The 17,817-nt window shown below is 42.8% G+C and overlaps 1 protein-coding gene across 1 annotated transcript in view; it reads right to left on the minus strand.

Annotated features, from left to right (window-relative positions):
* ARHGAP26 (Rho GTPase activating protein 26) overlaps positions 1 to 17,817 on the minus strand; it is a 422,696-nt gene that overhangs the window by 98,227 nt on the left and 306,652 nt on the right. The window contains 1 exon segment of the mRNA XM_019424560.2: positions 4,490 to 4,649. Within this exon segment, the coding sequence (XP_019280105.2) occupies positions 4,490 to 4,649 (160 nt within the window).

The following is a 17,817-nucleotide window of genomic DNA, read 5'->3' on the forward strand; positions in this document are numbered from 1 at the left end:
ATTAACTAAGATCTTAATAGCGTAAATTTTAAAGAACAAGTCTCTGACAATATTCATCTGAGGACACAAAAGTGCTCTGGATTTGATGACTGAAGTTCATCAAATGGGAGGAAATTAATCCAAAGCATCATCTCCAAAAAGCCAGGGGCCAGAGGATGGCCACGGATGCTTAGGATTCCTATTAGGTAGATCTAAGAAGTGCTTATTTTATACCCAACCAGCCCTAAAAGTATATTTAAAAAGTAGTCCAGCTGGGGCGCCTGGGTGGCGCAGTCGGTTAAGCGTCCGACTTCAGCCAGGTCACGATCTCGCGGCCCGTGAGTTCGAGCCCCGCGTCAGGCTCTGGGCTGATGGCTCGGAGCCTGGAGCCTGTTTCCGATTCTGTGTCTCCCTCTCTCTCTGCCCCTCCCCCGTTCATGCTCTGTCTCTCTCTGTCCCAAAAATAAATAAAAAACGTTGAAAAAAAAAAAATTTTTAAAAAAGTAGTCCAGCTGATTTACTCTAAGTTGTTTTTACCAAAAAGGCAAACTTGATGAATGAATATGAAGGACTTTCTCCCCAGAATAAAGCACATATCCAGGTCTTGCAAACTTTGGCCCATCATGGACCCCTGAGGGGTCCTCTATCGAGGTGGTACGTTAGCTCCCTCACCACTGGAGACAGGCACTCTGGTGCAGCCTTCATCCCAGAAATGTTTTCATTCATAGTCCTTCATCACTGGCTCCCACAGGAACATAAAACCTCACTGTGATTCATCCCACTCTCTGGCATAGACTAATGAAAGAGAGCATATAATGAAGCACTGTAATACTCTCTTAATGCTTTATGTACCTTAACAAATACCAGCAGAGAGAAACATAATTTATAATCCAACAAACCAGATGTGTATTTTCAACCAGTTCTTGCCCATATACTTACAGACCTGACCATGCACTTCAAATTTCATTTCTATTTCTGTATTTTGTGCCCTAGGCAGGATGGCTCCTTGTTTACACAAGTTTCAATATTGTTTTAGCACTTTCTGGTCCTTTTCCCTATCTTGTGACTTTTGAATATGCTTGCTGGCTTTGAAGGCCCAAAGATACCAAAAAGAGTTACAGTTCAAAAATCATTAGACACTGCCCTTTGGGGAGATGGAATATAATCAAACTGCTCATTCCTCACATATCTGTCTCAACATTTAATCGTTTATTCACAAAAAGATTAAGTTGTAAAAAATATTATTTTTGGGAGAGGGGAACACGTGACATTCAGAAGTAGACTTGAGCTCTATTTTCAGAGAACTCTGTTGAGACTGTTCAAAACAATAGTTTTCCATTAATGAGCCCTACTTCATGCCAGATTCTTAGCTAAGTCCTTTATATATCATCTTGTTTAAGCCTCAGCAATCCAACTGAAGAAACATGGCAAACTGGCTAGCGGCTCATCAAACTTGCTTCCCCTTGCTCTGGGTACACAGTTCAGTCACTTTCCCAGCCTCCTTTGCAATTAGATGTCACCAGGTGACTGACTTCTGGCCAATGGAATGTGGAAGAAAATAAGGAAAGCATCTTGGAGGCTTAGTTCATGCACTCTTAACCCAGGGTTCCACGCTTTCTCATTTTCCTCGCCAACTGGTTGATTACAGAGATCTGCAGAGCAGAAAGCAGAGCTACTAGAAGGAAGGGACATGCGTTCCTTAACTGCTACACAGGATGCCACTCTCAGGATACCTACAGTGAACCATTATGCGAGCAAGAGATAAACTTCTATTTCCTGATTCACTGATATTCGGGGGTTATTTGTTGCAGCGGTTAAAGTGTACTGAAAGTACTTTCATGAGCATAGAGAGGTTAAGTAATCTACTCAATAAGTAGAAAGAGGTGGCAGATTTGAATCCAAGTGTCTTATCTCTAGAAACCATTTTTTTAAATGTTTATTTTTGAGAGACAGAGTGCAAGCATGGGCGGAGCAGTGAGAGAGGGAGACAGAATCCCAAGCAAGCTCCAGGCTCTAAGCAGTCGGCACAGAGCCAGACGCGGGGCTCGAGCCCATAAGATGTGAGACCATGACCTGAGCCAAAGTCAAACGACCAAACAACTGAGCCACCCAGGCGCCCCTCTAGAAACCATTTTTAACTGTTATTCAATTATATTCCCTTTTCGCAAGTTCATTTTTATCATATATCACACAAACTTCACCTATACCTAATTAGACTATATATGAGAGAGGTGGCTGGATGATGGTCCAAAGTTGGCAACAAAGAAAACGTAATTTTTCAAATAAATAATATGATTTCCTATCTCTATTAACCATGTAAGAGAGAGGCCATGCTACTCACACAACTTTGCAGGATATTTGTTACTTTTTCAAAGTTTATCCTCAGAGGGTCTTGGGTAGTTAATTTTAACTCTCTACAACAAATTACCTCAAAGACCTGGTGACTTAAAACATTTAGCACCTCTCTCAGTTTCTATGGGTCAGGAATTCAGGAGAGGCTTAGCTCAGTGGTCTTCTATGAGGTTGCACACAAGATGTCGGTGGGGGCTGCATCATCTGAAAGTGTGACATCCAAAGCAGCTCATTCACTTGGTGGCCAAATTGGTCTGCTTGTTGGCAGGAAGTCTCACTTTCTCCCCACAGGGTTGTGTGACTGCCCTCACAACATGGTGGCTTATTTTCCCCAAAGCGAGCAAGTCCACAAGCCAAGGGCAATGTTGCAAGGCCTTATTTGATCAGTGTCCAAAGTCATACTCCATTATTTTTGCAATAGCCAATTGATCACATTGGGATCAATACTGGATTCCCCTATGCAGTGAAGGGACTACACAAGGCAGTGAATACCAGGAGGCAAGGGTCACTTGGAGCCATTAGGGAGGCCAGGTACCACAAGAGCCCATTCATTCATCCAACACAAATATACTGAGTGCCTATGAGGACCTGGGGACAAAGCAGTGGACAAAACAAAGTCCCTGCATGCATGAAGCATACATTATAGTGGAGGTCAGAAAGGCAAAATTTTAATGAGGTAAACCATATAGCATGCTAGGAAGAGGTAAGTGCTACAGAGAGAGAAAGCAGGAGTCGCGGGAAGGGGAATGCTGGAGTTGGGACTGTAGGCAATTCTAAACAGAGAGATCTAGGCAGGCCTCACTTAGAGGGGCCTAAAAGAGGTAAGAAAGTATACCATGAAGTTACAGGGAGGAAGACTCGTCCAAGTACTGGGACAGCAACTGCAAAGGCCTTGAGGTGGGCATGTTTGCAACGAAAGGCAAGGCCGTCAAGATGGCCATAGGAATGAACTGAAGGAGAAGGTTGTAGATGAGATGAGGTAAGTCAAAGAGGCAAGAGCAGAGTCTGTGTGGGACCTTCTAGGCTCTTGTAAGGGCTCTGACTTTCACCAAGTCAAGTGGGAAGCCACTGGATGGTGCTTAGCAGACAACTGGTATGATCTGACTTAGCACTTAAAAAAAAATCTCACTCTGGTGACTAATATCAAAATAGAGAGGCCAAGGGTGGGAGAAGAGAACAAATCAGGATGCTCTTGTAAATACTGAGACAAGAGATGATGACGGCTTATGTTAGAGTGTTATCAGGTGCAGACAAGTGGTGAGAAGTGGTCTGACTGTACATTTATTTTGCAGGTTATCTAGCACAATTAGATCACCATTCTAGGCAGAGTTTTCGTTTAGGAGGGCAGCATTTTTAAGATTATTTTTTATTATATCTCATCACTGTGGCTCTCAAATGGTATTCTAGGAGACCCTATGAATTCTGAGAGGCTTCTTAAGAATTTGCTAGTGGGAACTAAGGTGGGACAGATGTAATGAAGCTTCATGGCCCCACTCCAGTTCTGTAAGGATAGCTCTGTGTTGACATAGTTTATTATGTACGATGAGAGACATCTTTTTAGGAAAGACCAGAAACCCCAATGCCCTAAAAGAAAACAGACTCCCCCTCCAGCACACACACACACACACACACACACACACACAATGAAAAAATACATCATTTAGAAAACTGGAACGTAAACACAGTAGGAAAAACATCTGCACTACAAGATAAAAATAGTTTACTCTCCCTAGTATTAAAACCAACCAACCAACAAACAAACCTGAAATTCATGAGAAGACAACCAAGTAAAAAATGGGTAAAGGGCCTTTTGTAAATGAGGGTCAAAAGGGTACCTCTTCATTGGATTGTTGTGACCATACATTGACAACCCACATCAAGTGCTTAGCATAGCTCCTGGTACAGAAGAAAGGCTCAACCAGTGCTGCCCATCACAACTGCTACCATAACAACCACTGTTGTTGCCCTACTCTCCATCTGGCCAAAGCTGCCATGACAAGATGACCGTCACTAACACCACCACCATTATTAGCAGCTTCATCAGCATCATGGTGTAAAAGTCATTAGCAATGGGAACTTGCAACTACCTTGAATGCCATTTCCAACTCAAGTCCCCCCAAAGTAAATTCTTCACTCACAGTAACCAATGGTATATTACCTTTTCGTGATTTTCTATGAGGATCTCAATGACAATGTTCTGAAACTTGATATCCATGATGGCTGCTACTGTTTCTTCCTGAGGACGCAGTAGGGTGGGTCCAAACACCACGCCGAGGTTTGCCACTGTCATCAGATTCTGCTTGTGGTTGTTAGCGACACTGGGAGGAAGGAAAAGAAAAGGCACAAATGAGAGAAAGACTGTACAAATAGATAGCTGACTTCCCGGGGCCTTCCCCTATCTTCAGACTCCTCATCTGGCTGGAGCCAGACCCTGGGACATCTTCAGATATCAAGTCCAAAGAGAGACTTCTCTACTTGTATTTTTGTCCCCCAGAGTTTTAGAAATCTTCAGTATTCAGGCTACTTTGCTCTTTCAGGATATGACATTCCTTTACACATTTCTGTTTTGCCTACACCAACCAACCAACCAACCAACCAACCAACCAACCAAAGCAGCTGCCCTCCAAAATGTGAAACTTTGCACATGTGAATCCCTGCTCTGCAAATCCAGGTAACTGCTAAACTTTCTTAATTATGACTTTTATACTTCGCTGCTGCTTAAACTCCTGTGGTGATCATTAGCATTTTCTCTAGTGCAAATATAAAAACTCTTGATGGCTTTCATACATTTGCAAACAAGGCACAAGAGAAACCTAATTTTATTTTATTTATTTATTTTTAATGTTTATTTTTGAGAGGGAGAGAGAGACAGAGTACAAGTTGGGGAGGCGGCAGAGAGAAGAGAGACAGAGACAAAGACACAAGAGAGACAGAATGCTTTGCAGGCTCTAGGCTCTGAGCTGTCAGCACAGAGCCCAGTGTGGGGCTTGAACTCATGAACTGCGAGATCATGACCTGAGCAGAAGTCAGATGCTCAACCGACTGAGCCACCCAAGTGCCCCCAAACAGACTTAATTTTAAACAATGGATAGATCTTACGAAGTCCAGCACTTTAGGCTCAAAGTATTAAACTCCATCACATAAAACATGTGGCTTTCATTAAGCAAAACATGTGGCACAAACAGAAATAAAAATGCACCACTGTGTATATCCATGTATATGGCTATGTTTATATTGTCACTTATACTCAAAGTCTAAGAACACACAGGGTCAGCAGTAGCTGGGTCTGAGTAATCTGCTAAATACATATACTTCGTTTTGGATAAGTACTACTCAAAACATGTATCTGATCTTCATACCCCAGCCACCATGATCTAGCCATAAAACTTAATTGTTCATTTGCTGGCCTTGCGTATAAAAATATGCAAATGATCTACAGGCAACAAATAAGTTAAAAGTTAGGCTCAATTTAGTACTGTTAAGAAAATATTAGGGGCTTCGCTAAATCACCTGTTAGAAAAAGGAAACTATTCATTACTAGCAACTAGAGAGAAATTGGTCACAGATAGTAGTTTGCACAGACATACCTCCCTAGCATTTAGTGCTATTTATACAGAGTATTTTTCACACAATTCTATAAATGCCTGCACTGTTTCTCTTGAATACTTCTATTTGGTAGGAGGAGAAGACATTCTACTGCCTTCAGTGCTGGTTGTGAAACTGAGCCTTCACTGAAATTACTACGTCAACCAATTTTATCAGCAGATGTGTACTTTTCTATGATTTTCCAGGGCTAAAAGTCTAATTTCATCAAAACTTTCTCTGCTGAAAGGGGCAGGAAGGGTCGTTAGGTCAGTGTAACTTGTAACCGCGGAACGGTCCAGATACGAAGAGAATTTGCTTGCTGACTGCTAAGCAAGGGCAGTGACCACTGGTATCTTGGCCTGTTTCTGGTCCACATAAAAATATTCTACGTTTTCTGAGTTGTAGTGTTGTGTCTCCATTTTACTTACACACTTCCCAGGTACGCATCATGTTTCTGAAAGCATTAATGCTCAGGGTCAAGTTCTTACCTGGCAAGGGCAAAGATTCCGTTTCTGTGCCTCAGTCAATAAGTCTGCATATTTACAAGCTGTTTGTAACATCGCTTCTTTCAACATGGGCTCTTGGGTGCAGGAAGTGAATTCCATGCCCTTATTCTTCCCCCTCCCAAATGAACAAAGTCATTAGACTTAACCCTCCTGCCTCAAAAGTCCCTTGTGCAAATGAGTCAACAAGCTATTTATGTATCAAAGTACTTTTAAATTGTAGACCAATATAAAAACATATGGTTTGAATGATGATTTTTTTTTTTTTAACCACTGTGCTTCTCAGCACTACCTCTGACTAAAGCAACAGCCTCCCTGACTAGCTAGTCAGGATCCCTGACTAGCATTTCCACAGTCAGGTTTATCCTGACTGCTACCACCAGTTACTGTCTATAACTCAGCCCTGATCAAGTCATTCCTCTGCTGACAACTACAGTGGCCCCACACCTCACTGGGAAAGAACACAGTGAACCAGTGTGCATAAAGTGTTTAGTTAGCACTTTTGCACTTGTTCTGATAATAATGATTATAAGCCCTCGATGGGCTCCAATGTCTTTAATGTAAAGGCCAGACTCTAGTGAAGTAACACACCTTTCCCCAACTCACCTCTAAGCCCTTCTCTGCCGCCTGCTTGCTCTGGGTCAGTGGACAAGTGACTCAATGTCTAAGCTTTGGGCTCATCTTTGAAGATTGGGGAGGGGGAGGTAAACAATACAACTACTTCATGAGGTGGCTGTAGAAATTAAATATGGTAACATGTGGGAAACGTAGTGATTATTATTATAGTAATTCACTATCCATCCTCTTCCCACTTTCATACCTATCTGCCTTTGTCACTCCTCTGCCTAGAATGTTCTCTTGCACTTCACAAATGCGCCCCCTTCCTTTCTGCAGTCTCTGTCCAGTCTTCCGCCAATCCTCCTCCTCCTCTCAACCAAGGCAGAAGTATTATCTTTATTACAAGTTATTAATGTCTCTACTGCTGCCTTAGGATCAAGACTGTGCACTTATTTTACTTGGTAATGCTAGCACTGAGCACAGTGCCCAGGAGAAGCCCAACGAACGTTCATGAGATGTTAAATGGGATGTTTCTGGGTACACATAAAACAACTGTTCCCAATCCAGCTACTTACTCATAAAACCTCCAACTATTACTGATGACATTTTAGGGGGACTCTATCTCAACTATCCCAACCTCACTTTTCAAAGTCTGGAGCTGTGTTCCATTTCTTAGGTTTAATTAATGAATAACAATTACTCTAATTTGCAGGCCCCAATGCCCAAAGGCATTAGGAAGAAAGGTACAGTAACTCTAGATAAGCAACTCTGAATATAAATAGGCTTGAGGCTACCCAACATAATTCATTTCCTTTTTAGTGATCCATTTTATTTTAAAACTTGAACAACACATTGATCTATGGCTTATAAAACTTTTTTTGGGGGGGAAGCTGCACCCTTCATGACTAACTACCATTATCTTTTGGCATACTGAAGTAATAAATTTATCTGTCACTTGATTATTACTGTTCACAAGTTGGTATGGCTATGTTCATTACACTAGAATGAATAATTAATGGCTTGAGATCTCTATGTATCCCGGGGAGAAAGGCCTAGACCTCAGCCTCTGCTGGCACCAGCCATCCATTATAGCTTGACAAATTTACAGATGTGTGGGAGGCAGGCTGGCAGACCACTGGGAAGCCTGGCCCAGCAGAGGCCATGGGACTCATTCATTAGTGAGGTCTATAAAACACTGAGAGCTGCTTTCTGGGTTGGTAATTGGGCTGCATGACCTCTTCCTCACACAGTCCAGAACGTCATGTTGGGTCTTGACTTAAAACCCATATATAAAAGTTTCTTGTGCATTGCACATTCCACCGCAGGAGTTTGTGCCTTTCAGATCCTTAGGTCTACGTGGACATTTCTGTGGTGCCTTCCCCAGGAACTGGCAGTTCTATAGGCTTCCTTTAAATGTCGCAGAAAAACAGTTCCACATGTGATTTTAACCTGAGCAAGACCCAGGTCCTTTTGTGACCATGGAGTTTGCTGTTATTAGCTGAAAAGCAGTAAGTCTCTTGAAGAACATGCCTTTAGGGCAGTTGTTGAGGGGCTGGAACCCCATGTTCCCAGCACTTCCCTCATGAATTGCAATTAAGGAGAAAAGAGCATGCTTCAAGGAAAATGGCCTTGGCAGAGGGGCCTCCTGCCACCTTTGTCTAAGGGGAAATGGGTGGGGACTCTGGATTGGTCTGATGCTCTTTGAGATGCAGAAGGAGGTAAATCATTTCCAGATGAGGATGGTGGTGGGGGAGTGTTATGAGAGGAAGAGACAGAAGTCAATCCCTTTGGGGCTTGTAATGCAGTGCCCCCCATGCTGTCATAGGGATCACATCTGTTTCCTGTGGTTTAAATGAGAGCCATGACTCTGGAAGTGCTAAGCAGTGCTTTAAGTCACAGACTGGTCCTGATGTATTCCAAGAAAGCATAAGCCTAGGGCTGCATTTGCAAATAGCTTCCACCTTGAGGCCTGGAATGCTGTGTCAAGGAGTGTCAAGCCTAAGCCCTGGCTCCACCGGACACGGTGTGGTGACAGGTTAGCACTATGTGCCATGGACTGGATGGGTGGTGTACAAGCACAGCAACACCTACCCACTGTGCTTTGGTTCAGCTTCCGGTGTTACATAACGATGATAATTTACACTTGTAGCGTGTTTTAGAGTTTCTAAGGAGTTCTGCAACTATATGTTTATTCAACCTTCCTCATATCTGAAGAACACAGGAGCTCTCAAACTTTTGGACAATGTCCCATGATAGGGAAAACGTTTTCTTACTTAACCTTTCATTAGTACATGCATACATATATACATAAATAGCAAGACACACACACACAAACCAGAAACAAAAAGTTGGGGAGTAGTAAGGCTGATGAATGTTGATATTTTCTCTTCTATCCTTTTTTTTCTTAACTTACTATTAAAAAAAATGAAAGTAATTTCTCATCCCCCTAATGGACCATGACTTACAATTTGAGAAGTGCTACTCTAGGGGTAGAGAGGACAAATATTATCTCAAGTTTACAAATATGGAAAAAAAGGTAAAGGAGACACTAAAGCACACTGCTTGGAATCAGATGACAGCAGGAAGGTCACATGGCATCTCTAAGCCTATGTTTTCACCTGTAAAACAGAAGAAGTAATACCTACCTCATTAAGTTTTAAAGCTAAGTAAGATTAGGTGAATAAATCTCTTGGCCTGCAATAATGGCTTAATAAATGATGGCTGCTATTTTTTACGGTGGTGGTCAAGGTAGTGGTGATGATAGAAGTAGCAGCACCTGCCAATTTAAAGCCACATTGGGGATACCTGGGTGGCTCAGTCAGTTAAGCATACATCTGACTCCAGCTCAGGTCATGTTCTCACAGTTCGTGGGCTTGAGCCCTGTGTCAGGCTCTGTGCTGACAGCTCAGAGCCTGGAGCCTGCTTTGGATTCTATATCCCTCTCTCTCTGCCCCTCCCCTGCTTGCACTTGGTCTCAAAAAATAAACAAACATTAAAAAAAATTTTTTTTAAAGCCATATCGGGGGCGCCTGGGTGGCTCAGTCGGTTGGGCGTCCGACTTCGGCTCAGGTCATGATCTCGTGGTTCGTGGGTTTGAGCCCCATTTTGGGCTCTGTGCTGATCTCTGCCCCTCCCCCACTTGTACTCTGTGTGTCTCTCTCTCAAACATAAACAAACATTGAATAAATAAATAAATTCACATGGTTTGGTGGTGTCACTTGGTATTCTGTGCAGGAACCTCTAGCGGCCTGCTTCTGTCTGGGGCAAAGAGCACTGACTCCTGCATCTGTATTTTCAGGACTTCTATTACCCTACCTATTTGTATTTCTTATTCTTTGTTTCCCTTTCTAAAAATTATGAAATACTTCAAATCTATAGAAAAGCTCAAAACATAAAATGACTTGTATTCCATCACTTCCCTCCAAGTACCTCTGTCACAACAGACTGGGAGCCTCACAGCCAAGAGCAAGCCCATCAAACTCACTCGGCCTTCAGGAGCACACTCTGCCCCTGGCCTGCCTAGCAAATCCTCGCCATCCAAAGCTCACCTCCCTGCAAAGCCTGGCTGCAGACATTCCCCTGCCCAGAGGTCTTAACTGCTAAATGGTTATGTTCATGGTAAATTCATGGGACATTTCTACTCCGACTGTTCCCCCTCTAACGAGCAACTTCAGGCTGGGGACTGGATCAGGATTTCAAGGGCACCTCCTGTAGCATCCTCTGGGGCAGATAGCAGAATGTAGGCCCCAGGTTACCAATTCCGAAAGTGGCTGAGTGGGCAGGCACCTAAGCTATAGTCAGGAGCACTTTTCTCTCTACCTCCATCCAGGGGCAGAGAAGCTCAAAGATCTGGGGCTAAGGAGGATGAGGTGGACGTGAAGTTCTTGGAACTGTACTTTTTTTTGTGGTCGACAAGGCCAAGTTTAACGTTCATGGTTGTTCACGTGGCTCCTTTCAACAATTTCAAATTTACCCTTAGTATATAATGGGGAGTGGTGGGGGAATCCCCACCCCCCAGTGGCTACACGTTTTCTAGTAAGTCAGTCTGTATGCGTGTGTTGCCTGAATACCACCAGGACTTGTTAACACTGGACCCATCTGGATCGTGCTGGGGAGGCTTGTGCCAAGGAAACCCATTAGAGCCATAAATATAACTTTGCTGGGCTGTCCCAATGGCTGGCACCAGAATGAGAGTTTAAAATAAATAGTTCTGTGTACTGACTTGGGTCATGCTCACCAGCCATATTCAACATCTTTCTGGGAATGGTGGTCCAGTGAGAAGTCACATTTAAAGCTTTGAATAATTGAGTGTTTACGGTGGGTAATGATACACAGTGTGATCTTCAAGAAGACCCTTTAAGGCATGTAGGTGAGGCTACCCCTAACATTTTACAGAGGATGAAACTGAGGCACTGACAGGTTTAGTAATTTGCCTGAGGTCACAAGGCCAACCAAAGGCAGAGCCAGGAGAGGAAACCCATACTCTTTACCCTATTTTAGTATATGTGCTGTCGAAGCGAACAGCCATACTCTCTACCCTAGCACTTTGATGTTCCCACACCACTCAGGGACAGTTCAGCCTAGGCTACAAGAGGCACAACTATTCCTCGGAAAACCCAACCAAAAATGAATACACAGAGCAGTTACGTGCTTGAACCTGTGCCGAATGAAGCAGTGGACAGAACAGAAAAATAAACAGTGCTCCTTCATTCACCACCCAAATCACTAAATTAGAAAAAAGGGAGAAACCGAGAAATCAGAACAAGGTTCATGCCTTTTCAGAGTGATACGAAATTAACCACTGTTTCTTCTCCCTTCCTGCAGTAAAACTGGCTGCATGTTTGACACTATCATGGAAATGAGGGAAGACCCCCTCAAATCTGAGAGCATTCCATTTGTGGTTGGCTGGCACGTCTAAGAGCTGCTTCCTAATGATTAAAGAGTAAACGCTTTAGGACTGAGAAACTTGAAAGAAACTGAAAAGGATAAAATCAAAGGAAGAAACTGAAAGAAAAACCAGAGGAGGGGCTGAAAGGATTGTTTCTTGCCGCCGCCACCCCCCCACCCCGCCAAAAAATGACAATTATGCAATTATGGCCATACATCCATCAGTCCAGGCTACATTGCTTTCATCCAGGGATCTCAAAGCTCTGTGAATAACTGCCAATGTCTTCTCCACTTCTGGTGACATATATAAACCGTGCTTCAGATGGGTGAATGTCACTGCTAAGGTGTTAAGTACCTCCCAATTGTATGCATGTCAACTCTAACACTCACTTGGTGCCAAAAATTCCCCAGACAAAAGGAAAAGAGTGTGCAACCAGCTCTATTTCCACTCTGATCCCTTCCAATGCAACATCACTAACTGTTTAAAAACTGCCAAGGGCTTTGGCTAATTTTAATTTTAAGATGAAAACCCTTGGCATGGCCTACAAGATCCTACAGGGTGCAGCTAACCTCTTCCAGGCCCTTCATTATGCTGATCCCCTAACCAGGGAAGCTCTGCAGCTCCTCTTGATCTGTCCTTTTCCTACTTACTACTCGCACTTTCTCAGAAAGGTCTTTCTGGACACTCTGTACCAGGCCAGGTATTTTGTTACAATGCTATTTCCTCATTTCTATTTCCTGGCACTTACTGAATTATGTCACCATTCATGGAATTGCCATCGTCTCCCCCACTTACTCCAAGAGAACAGAGATGGTACTAATCTCCCTCAATGCCACATCCCCAGGGCCTAGGATAGAGCTTGTTCCTATCAGGTATTAAGGGGGGAGAAAAGGACACATGCATGCTTTGGGAGGCTAGCTTCATCTAAGGGTATCAAGGCTCAGCTGCACTAAATGTCTGGCTTAAACCTCCATGTAACCTACCGGTGTCTCAGAGTCTTTGCCAAGCTGGGGATAGCTGTTGGGGGAGTAGCCAGCACACCTCACCCTGACACTGAAGGCACGTAACAAACCACATGGCTCTCCCTGGCCACATCGCTAATCTGCAAGGTGCAATGTCCACAACATATTCACAGGGTATCATTATCATTATTACATGCATTACCTAATGTGCATTATACAATATACCATAAGCTCACAATATTATACCAATCTCTTTCTAATGTTCTCATTAATTATGTCTTATTAAAGACATATCATCAATGTCTTTTTCTCATCCCTTTCTGAAAACCCCTTGTACTTCCTGCCTATCTTAGATTATATTAAAACTGTCATCAACAGTAAGAGCAACTCAGCATTTAACCTGAGTCAGGAATTAAGTACTCCATCGATGATCTCATTTGATGTTTACAATAATTCTACAAGGTAACTTCTACTACTGTCCTGCATGAAGTAGTTAATGCTCAGAAAACTCAAATTTGTCCAGGGTCCTGTATCAAATAAGCAGCAGAGATGGAATTTGAAGGCAGGCAATCTACAGTATGATTCCAGAGCTACTGCTCTTAAATGCCCTGGTACAATGCAGTGTGTGTGTGTGTGTGTGTGTGTGTGTTGTATGTGCAGACATGTGTGAGATAGATTATACACAGTATATAGGCTGCCATTTTGTTCCACATGCCATTCTTCTAAAAAGCTTAACCTAAAGAGATCATGGGTAAAAGAAGAACCTGATTATTTTTAAAAGGATGTTTTGAAAGCAAACAAGAATATTACCTTCAAGTCTGCCCATCAACAGCATTAATCCCTAATTTTTTCCAATGGTAGCAAACTAATCTGGGTCATGGGAATTACTGGCCTCCTCCAGAATAGGCTGGCTTTCATTAAGAATAAGAACTGTACTTTTTTGCAAAGCTGCCTCATTTTCTGAAATTAGTCACAGTCGTTTAAACACTAACAACAGGCCAACCTGAGTTCCATTTGCCCTACACTCTTTCAGCTACTTGGTATCTGAATAGTCTTATGCACAAAGAAGGCACATGCCTTCAATCTAGGGGTTGACTGATGAGTTTTCCCTTCTCTGCTCATGGCTGGTTCAGGTCCTAGCCTGTAGCTATATTCTATGACCCAGTCCACGGGCCTGGATGGAGAAAAACAGCACTCACACACACAAAAAAAACCTATGAAGAAGCTGGCCCATAGAACATTTCTTCCTGGAAAATTACTTAACTATTTCAAATTGTAGAACAATTTGAAACATTCTTCAGTCCAATGGAATTATCATTTTCGAAACATTTTACAGTTTCTAAAGTTCTTTCACATTCATTATCACTGATTTATTTATTTTGAAGCTTATTTTCTCCCATCTAGAGAGAGATGCCACAGCATAAATGGAGGAAGTTTAAAAGTTGCCTATAGGCATGACATGCCAACCTGACGGTACCAAGTGCTGTAAATACCTAAGTTCCTGTTGGTGGCAACACTTCCTTCAGTGGCTCAGCCTATCATCTTTAGGCCAGCACTGTCCAAAAAGGCAGGTCATGGGCTTGCAAGTTGCCTTAGGACTTCCTATCCAAGGAAGGAGGTACAAGGTGACCCAGAACAGAGGCCAATAGTGCATCGTGTATTTTTCAACAATCAAGTATTTTTGAGGGCTTATTATGTGCCAAGGACTGCTTTAAGAGCTGGGGATAGAGCAGTGAACAAAATAGACACTCCCCAAAACTCCCTGCTCTATGAAGCTTATATTATTTTGGGGGTAGGACAGACAATAAGCAAATAAAATACACAGCAGAAAGGCAGGAATGAGGGCCTATTAGCAATTTTAGACAAGGTGGTCAGGGAAGGTGTCAGTGACAAAGAGGAATGTACAAATAACCTGAAGGAGGGAAGAAAGCAAGCTGTGCAAATCTCGCAAAACTCTGGGGAAAAAGCTACAGGGAGCAGACACTAGACACAGATGCCTCAGGCAGGAACACATGTGGCATGTTGGCACTGCCTAAGGAAAGCCAATGTGTCTGTCACTGAGTGAGAACAGGGGAAAGCACTAGGGAAAGCCAGACAGGTAATGGACCCGGGGGCAGCCAATCCTGTAGGACTTTGCAGGCCACTTTAAGAGCTTTGTTCTCTACTCAGTGACATGAAAAGCAATGAGAAAATTCTGATCAGAGGGAGAGCGTAATATTTGTCACTTCTCTCTGTAGACTCAGAAAGGTCTCAGCTACTAAGACTTACATGCTCAAAGGCCCTGGGATGTAAGAGACAGAAGAACTTCGCAAACCAGCATAAAACCTCTTCAGAGAATCCAAGACATGTAAAAACTAGAATACAGTACTTCTTTGATTTGAGTAACAAAAACCTACCAGGCAGTGTGCATTTGCACCTACGTCTGTGTTAACGTGGAAGGTCTATGAAGCTGGTCCACATTTTTCCCTTAGTCACTGTGCTGACTTCCACTAGGAACTTGGCAGCAGAACAGAATGTTGAGGCCAACATGATTTAAAGGCCTAGAGTCATAGCCTCAAGGTGCTAGTTACCTGCTACCCGGCTAAGAGTCACCCACAAACAGCACCGATATTGAACATGTCGTGTAAATATTCATAAAGCTCACTGAATTTAACCATCTTTACAATCTTTAAGTAAAATAAATAGTAGTCTTCTGAAGCCAGATCCCTCTTACTAGTCCCATTCTACAGGTCAAAGAACAGGGACAAAAGAAGCTACAGCAAAGGCTAAGGGTTGGCCCTTCACCATGTGGCTCAGCTCCAACCGTAACAGTAGCTGTGACACTGAGCAGTCAGAGCTTCTCACGCCCCATGAAATGCAAGCCTCATTTTCAGGGAAAGGACCATAATCCTTCCTGGAGGGCAAGTCAAGATTCCAAATCCACAGATGGGGCTATGGGAGAGTTGCGGAGTAAGAGATTGACAGATTGTTAGAAAGGAAAAAAAACAAAAACAAAAACAAAAACACAAAAAACACTCAGGCACAGTCATACATATGCCCTGGGTAATCTGTCTCCTTTCATGGAGATATTTTAAATCAAGGAAATAACCCATCTGGTTTATTTTTGAAAAGGAGGGTACTTTTACCCCAAAAAGAAAACAGACAGAAAACTGCATTCCTTGGAGCTCCTGGGTGGCTCAGTCGGTTAAACATCTGACTTTGGCTCAGGTCATAATCTTGTGGTTCACGACTTCAAGCCCTTCATGGGGGTCTGTGCTAACAGCTCAGAGCCTGGAGACTGCTTTCGATTCTGTGTCTTCTCTCTCTGCCATTCCCCCACTGGTTCTCCCTCTCTGTCTCTCTCTGTCTCTCTCTCTCTCTCAATAATAAATATTTTTTAAAAATTTTTAAAAAGAAAAAAAAAGAAAATTGCATTCTTTACCATGAGTCTGAAACAAATTCAGAGGCTGAGGTTGAAAAAGGTAGCTTTATTTCAAGGGCCAAGGTACCAAAATGACTAAAATTTAAAGCTGACATGCTATCATAGAACTTTTGAATTACGTGTGGATATTCAACTAAGAAAAAAATTATTTCAAGGTGTCCTGAAGACTTCATGGCTCTTTATGTACAGGAACTGACAAGCCATGGGAAAGTTCTGGAAATCAATTAGTACTAACAGTGAAAGAAGAAGTCCCAGATCCCTAACACCAAATGAAGAGTCATTTGAAGAGAACATCAACATTCTCTGTGTTCAAACGTCTGATGCTAAAGAACAGAATTGTTTAAAAGACAACATCCTTTTTATAGACCCTAAAAGCTAGAAAACAAAATCTGAGTGGATTACCCCTTCTTACGCCTCCCCACTCCTGAAGCTTGGTGCCAACCTATCCTAGCTCCTTGTTACACTAAACTGTTATGTCCAAAATTTCCGTATGAGCTCAAGCCTAAGTGGAAATGTAGCTCATCTTACTTATTTATACGTATAAAATAATTGTGTTTATACATAGTGGGACATGTTAGAATAAGAGTGAACACACAGACCCTTCTGTTATATTTTCTGCCTTCACCACAAAAATAGACTCATCAGGGAATTATGCCAATAGAGTTCTTACTTCAGTGTACGTCTGGCAAAACCTGATTTGTCCTCCTCGTAGGCAGCACAAAACTGGAGACTCCTTGAATTCTGCTACTTTGGAAGCAAAATATAAAGCAAAGTGCAGGTTCAAACAGGAACTGGTGATCCACTGTGAGAAACCCAACCTGTTCATTAGGTAGAGAACAGCAGGGGGTATCTGGTCACACAGACACCAAATGATTTAAACCATAGAGATGAGATCTGGGCTCCTGATCTGCCCCTCGTTTAGGCTCTCACAGAGTGTCATTCACAAAGCCCAAATCCAATACTTTTCAATGGATAAGTCAAAGTGTTTAATGACCAAGTTCTGGAATGCTTTCATTTGAGCAGGCAGTGCAGCCTGACACCTTAGCTGTTGTCCCCTTGCCTTCTTGGGCTCCTCTGGACAGGTGGGTTAAGAATGCCAGGCTGATGGCAGTAGAGACAGGGAAGAGAACAGCAGTGTGGGCTAAAGAATCACTTTAAGGACACCATGGTGCACATTTCCCAGTGGAAAAGCCATCAATAGTTCACTTTAGCAAACCAGTCTGGATCGCGTATAAATCCACAGAGATTAAAATACTTAATGAACATCAGATCCTCAAGTAACTCCAAAGTCCTCACTGTAGCCTATATGATTTGACCCCGCCTACCTCTCCAAACTGCCATCCTGCATTTCTGCGTTCACCCACAGCTCCCAACTACCCTGGCCTTTTGCATGTTCCCAAATGTACCATGTTTGGTCCTCCCCAAGACAGACTGAACACCTACGAGATGCCATGCCGTCTTCTAGGCATTGGGATACAGCAGTGAACCCAATAGCCAAAATTCATCCTTCAATGTACTGGCATGACAGTCCCATTAGGAAGACAGAAAATACACAAAACACAGTAAGAA

Source organism: Panthera pardus, unplaced genomic scaffold (assembly GCF_024362965.1).
Source record: "Panthera pardus isolate Hobbes unplaced genomic scaffold, ASM2436296v1 HiC_scaffold_2, whole genome shotgun sequence".
Taxonomy (NCBI): domain Eukaryota; kingdom Metazoa; phylum Chordata; class Mammalia; order Carnivora; family Felidae; genus Panthera; species Panthera pardus.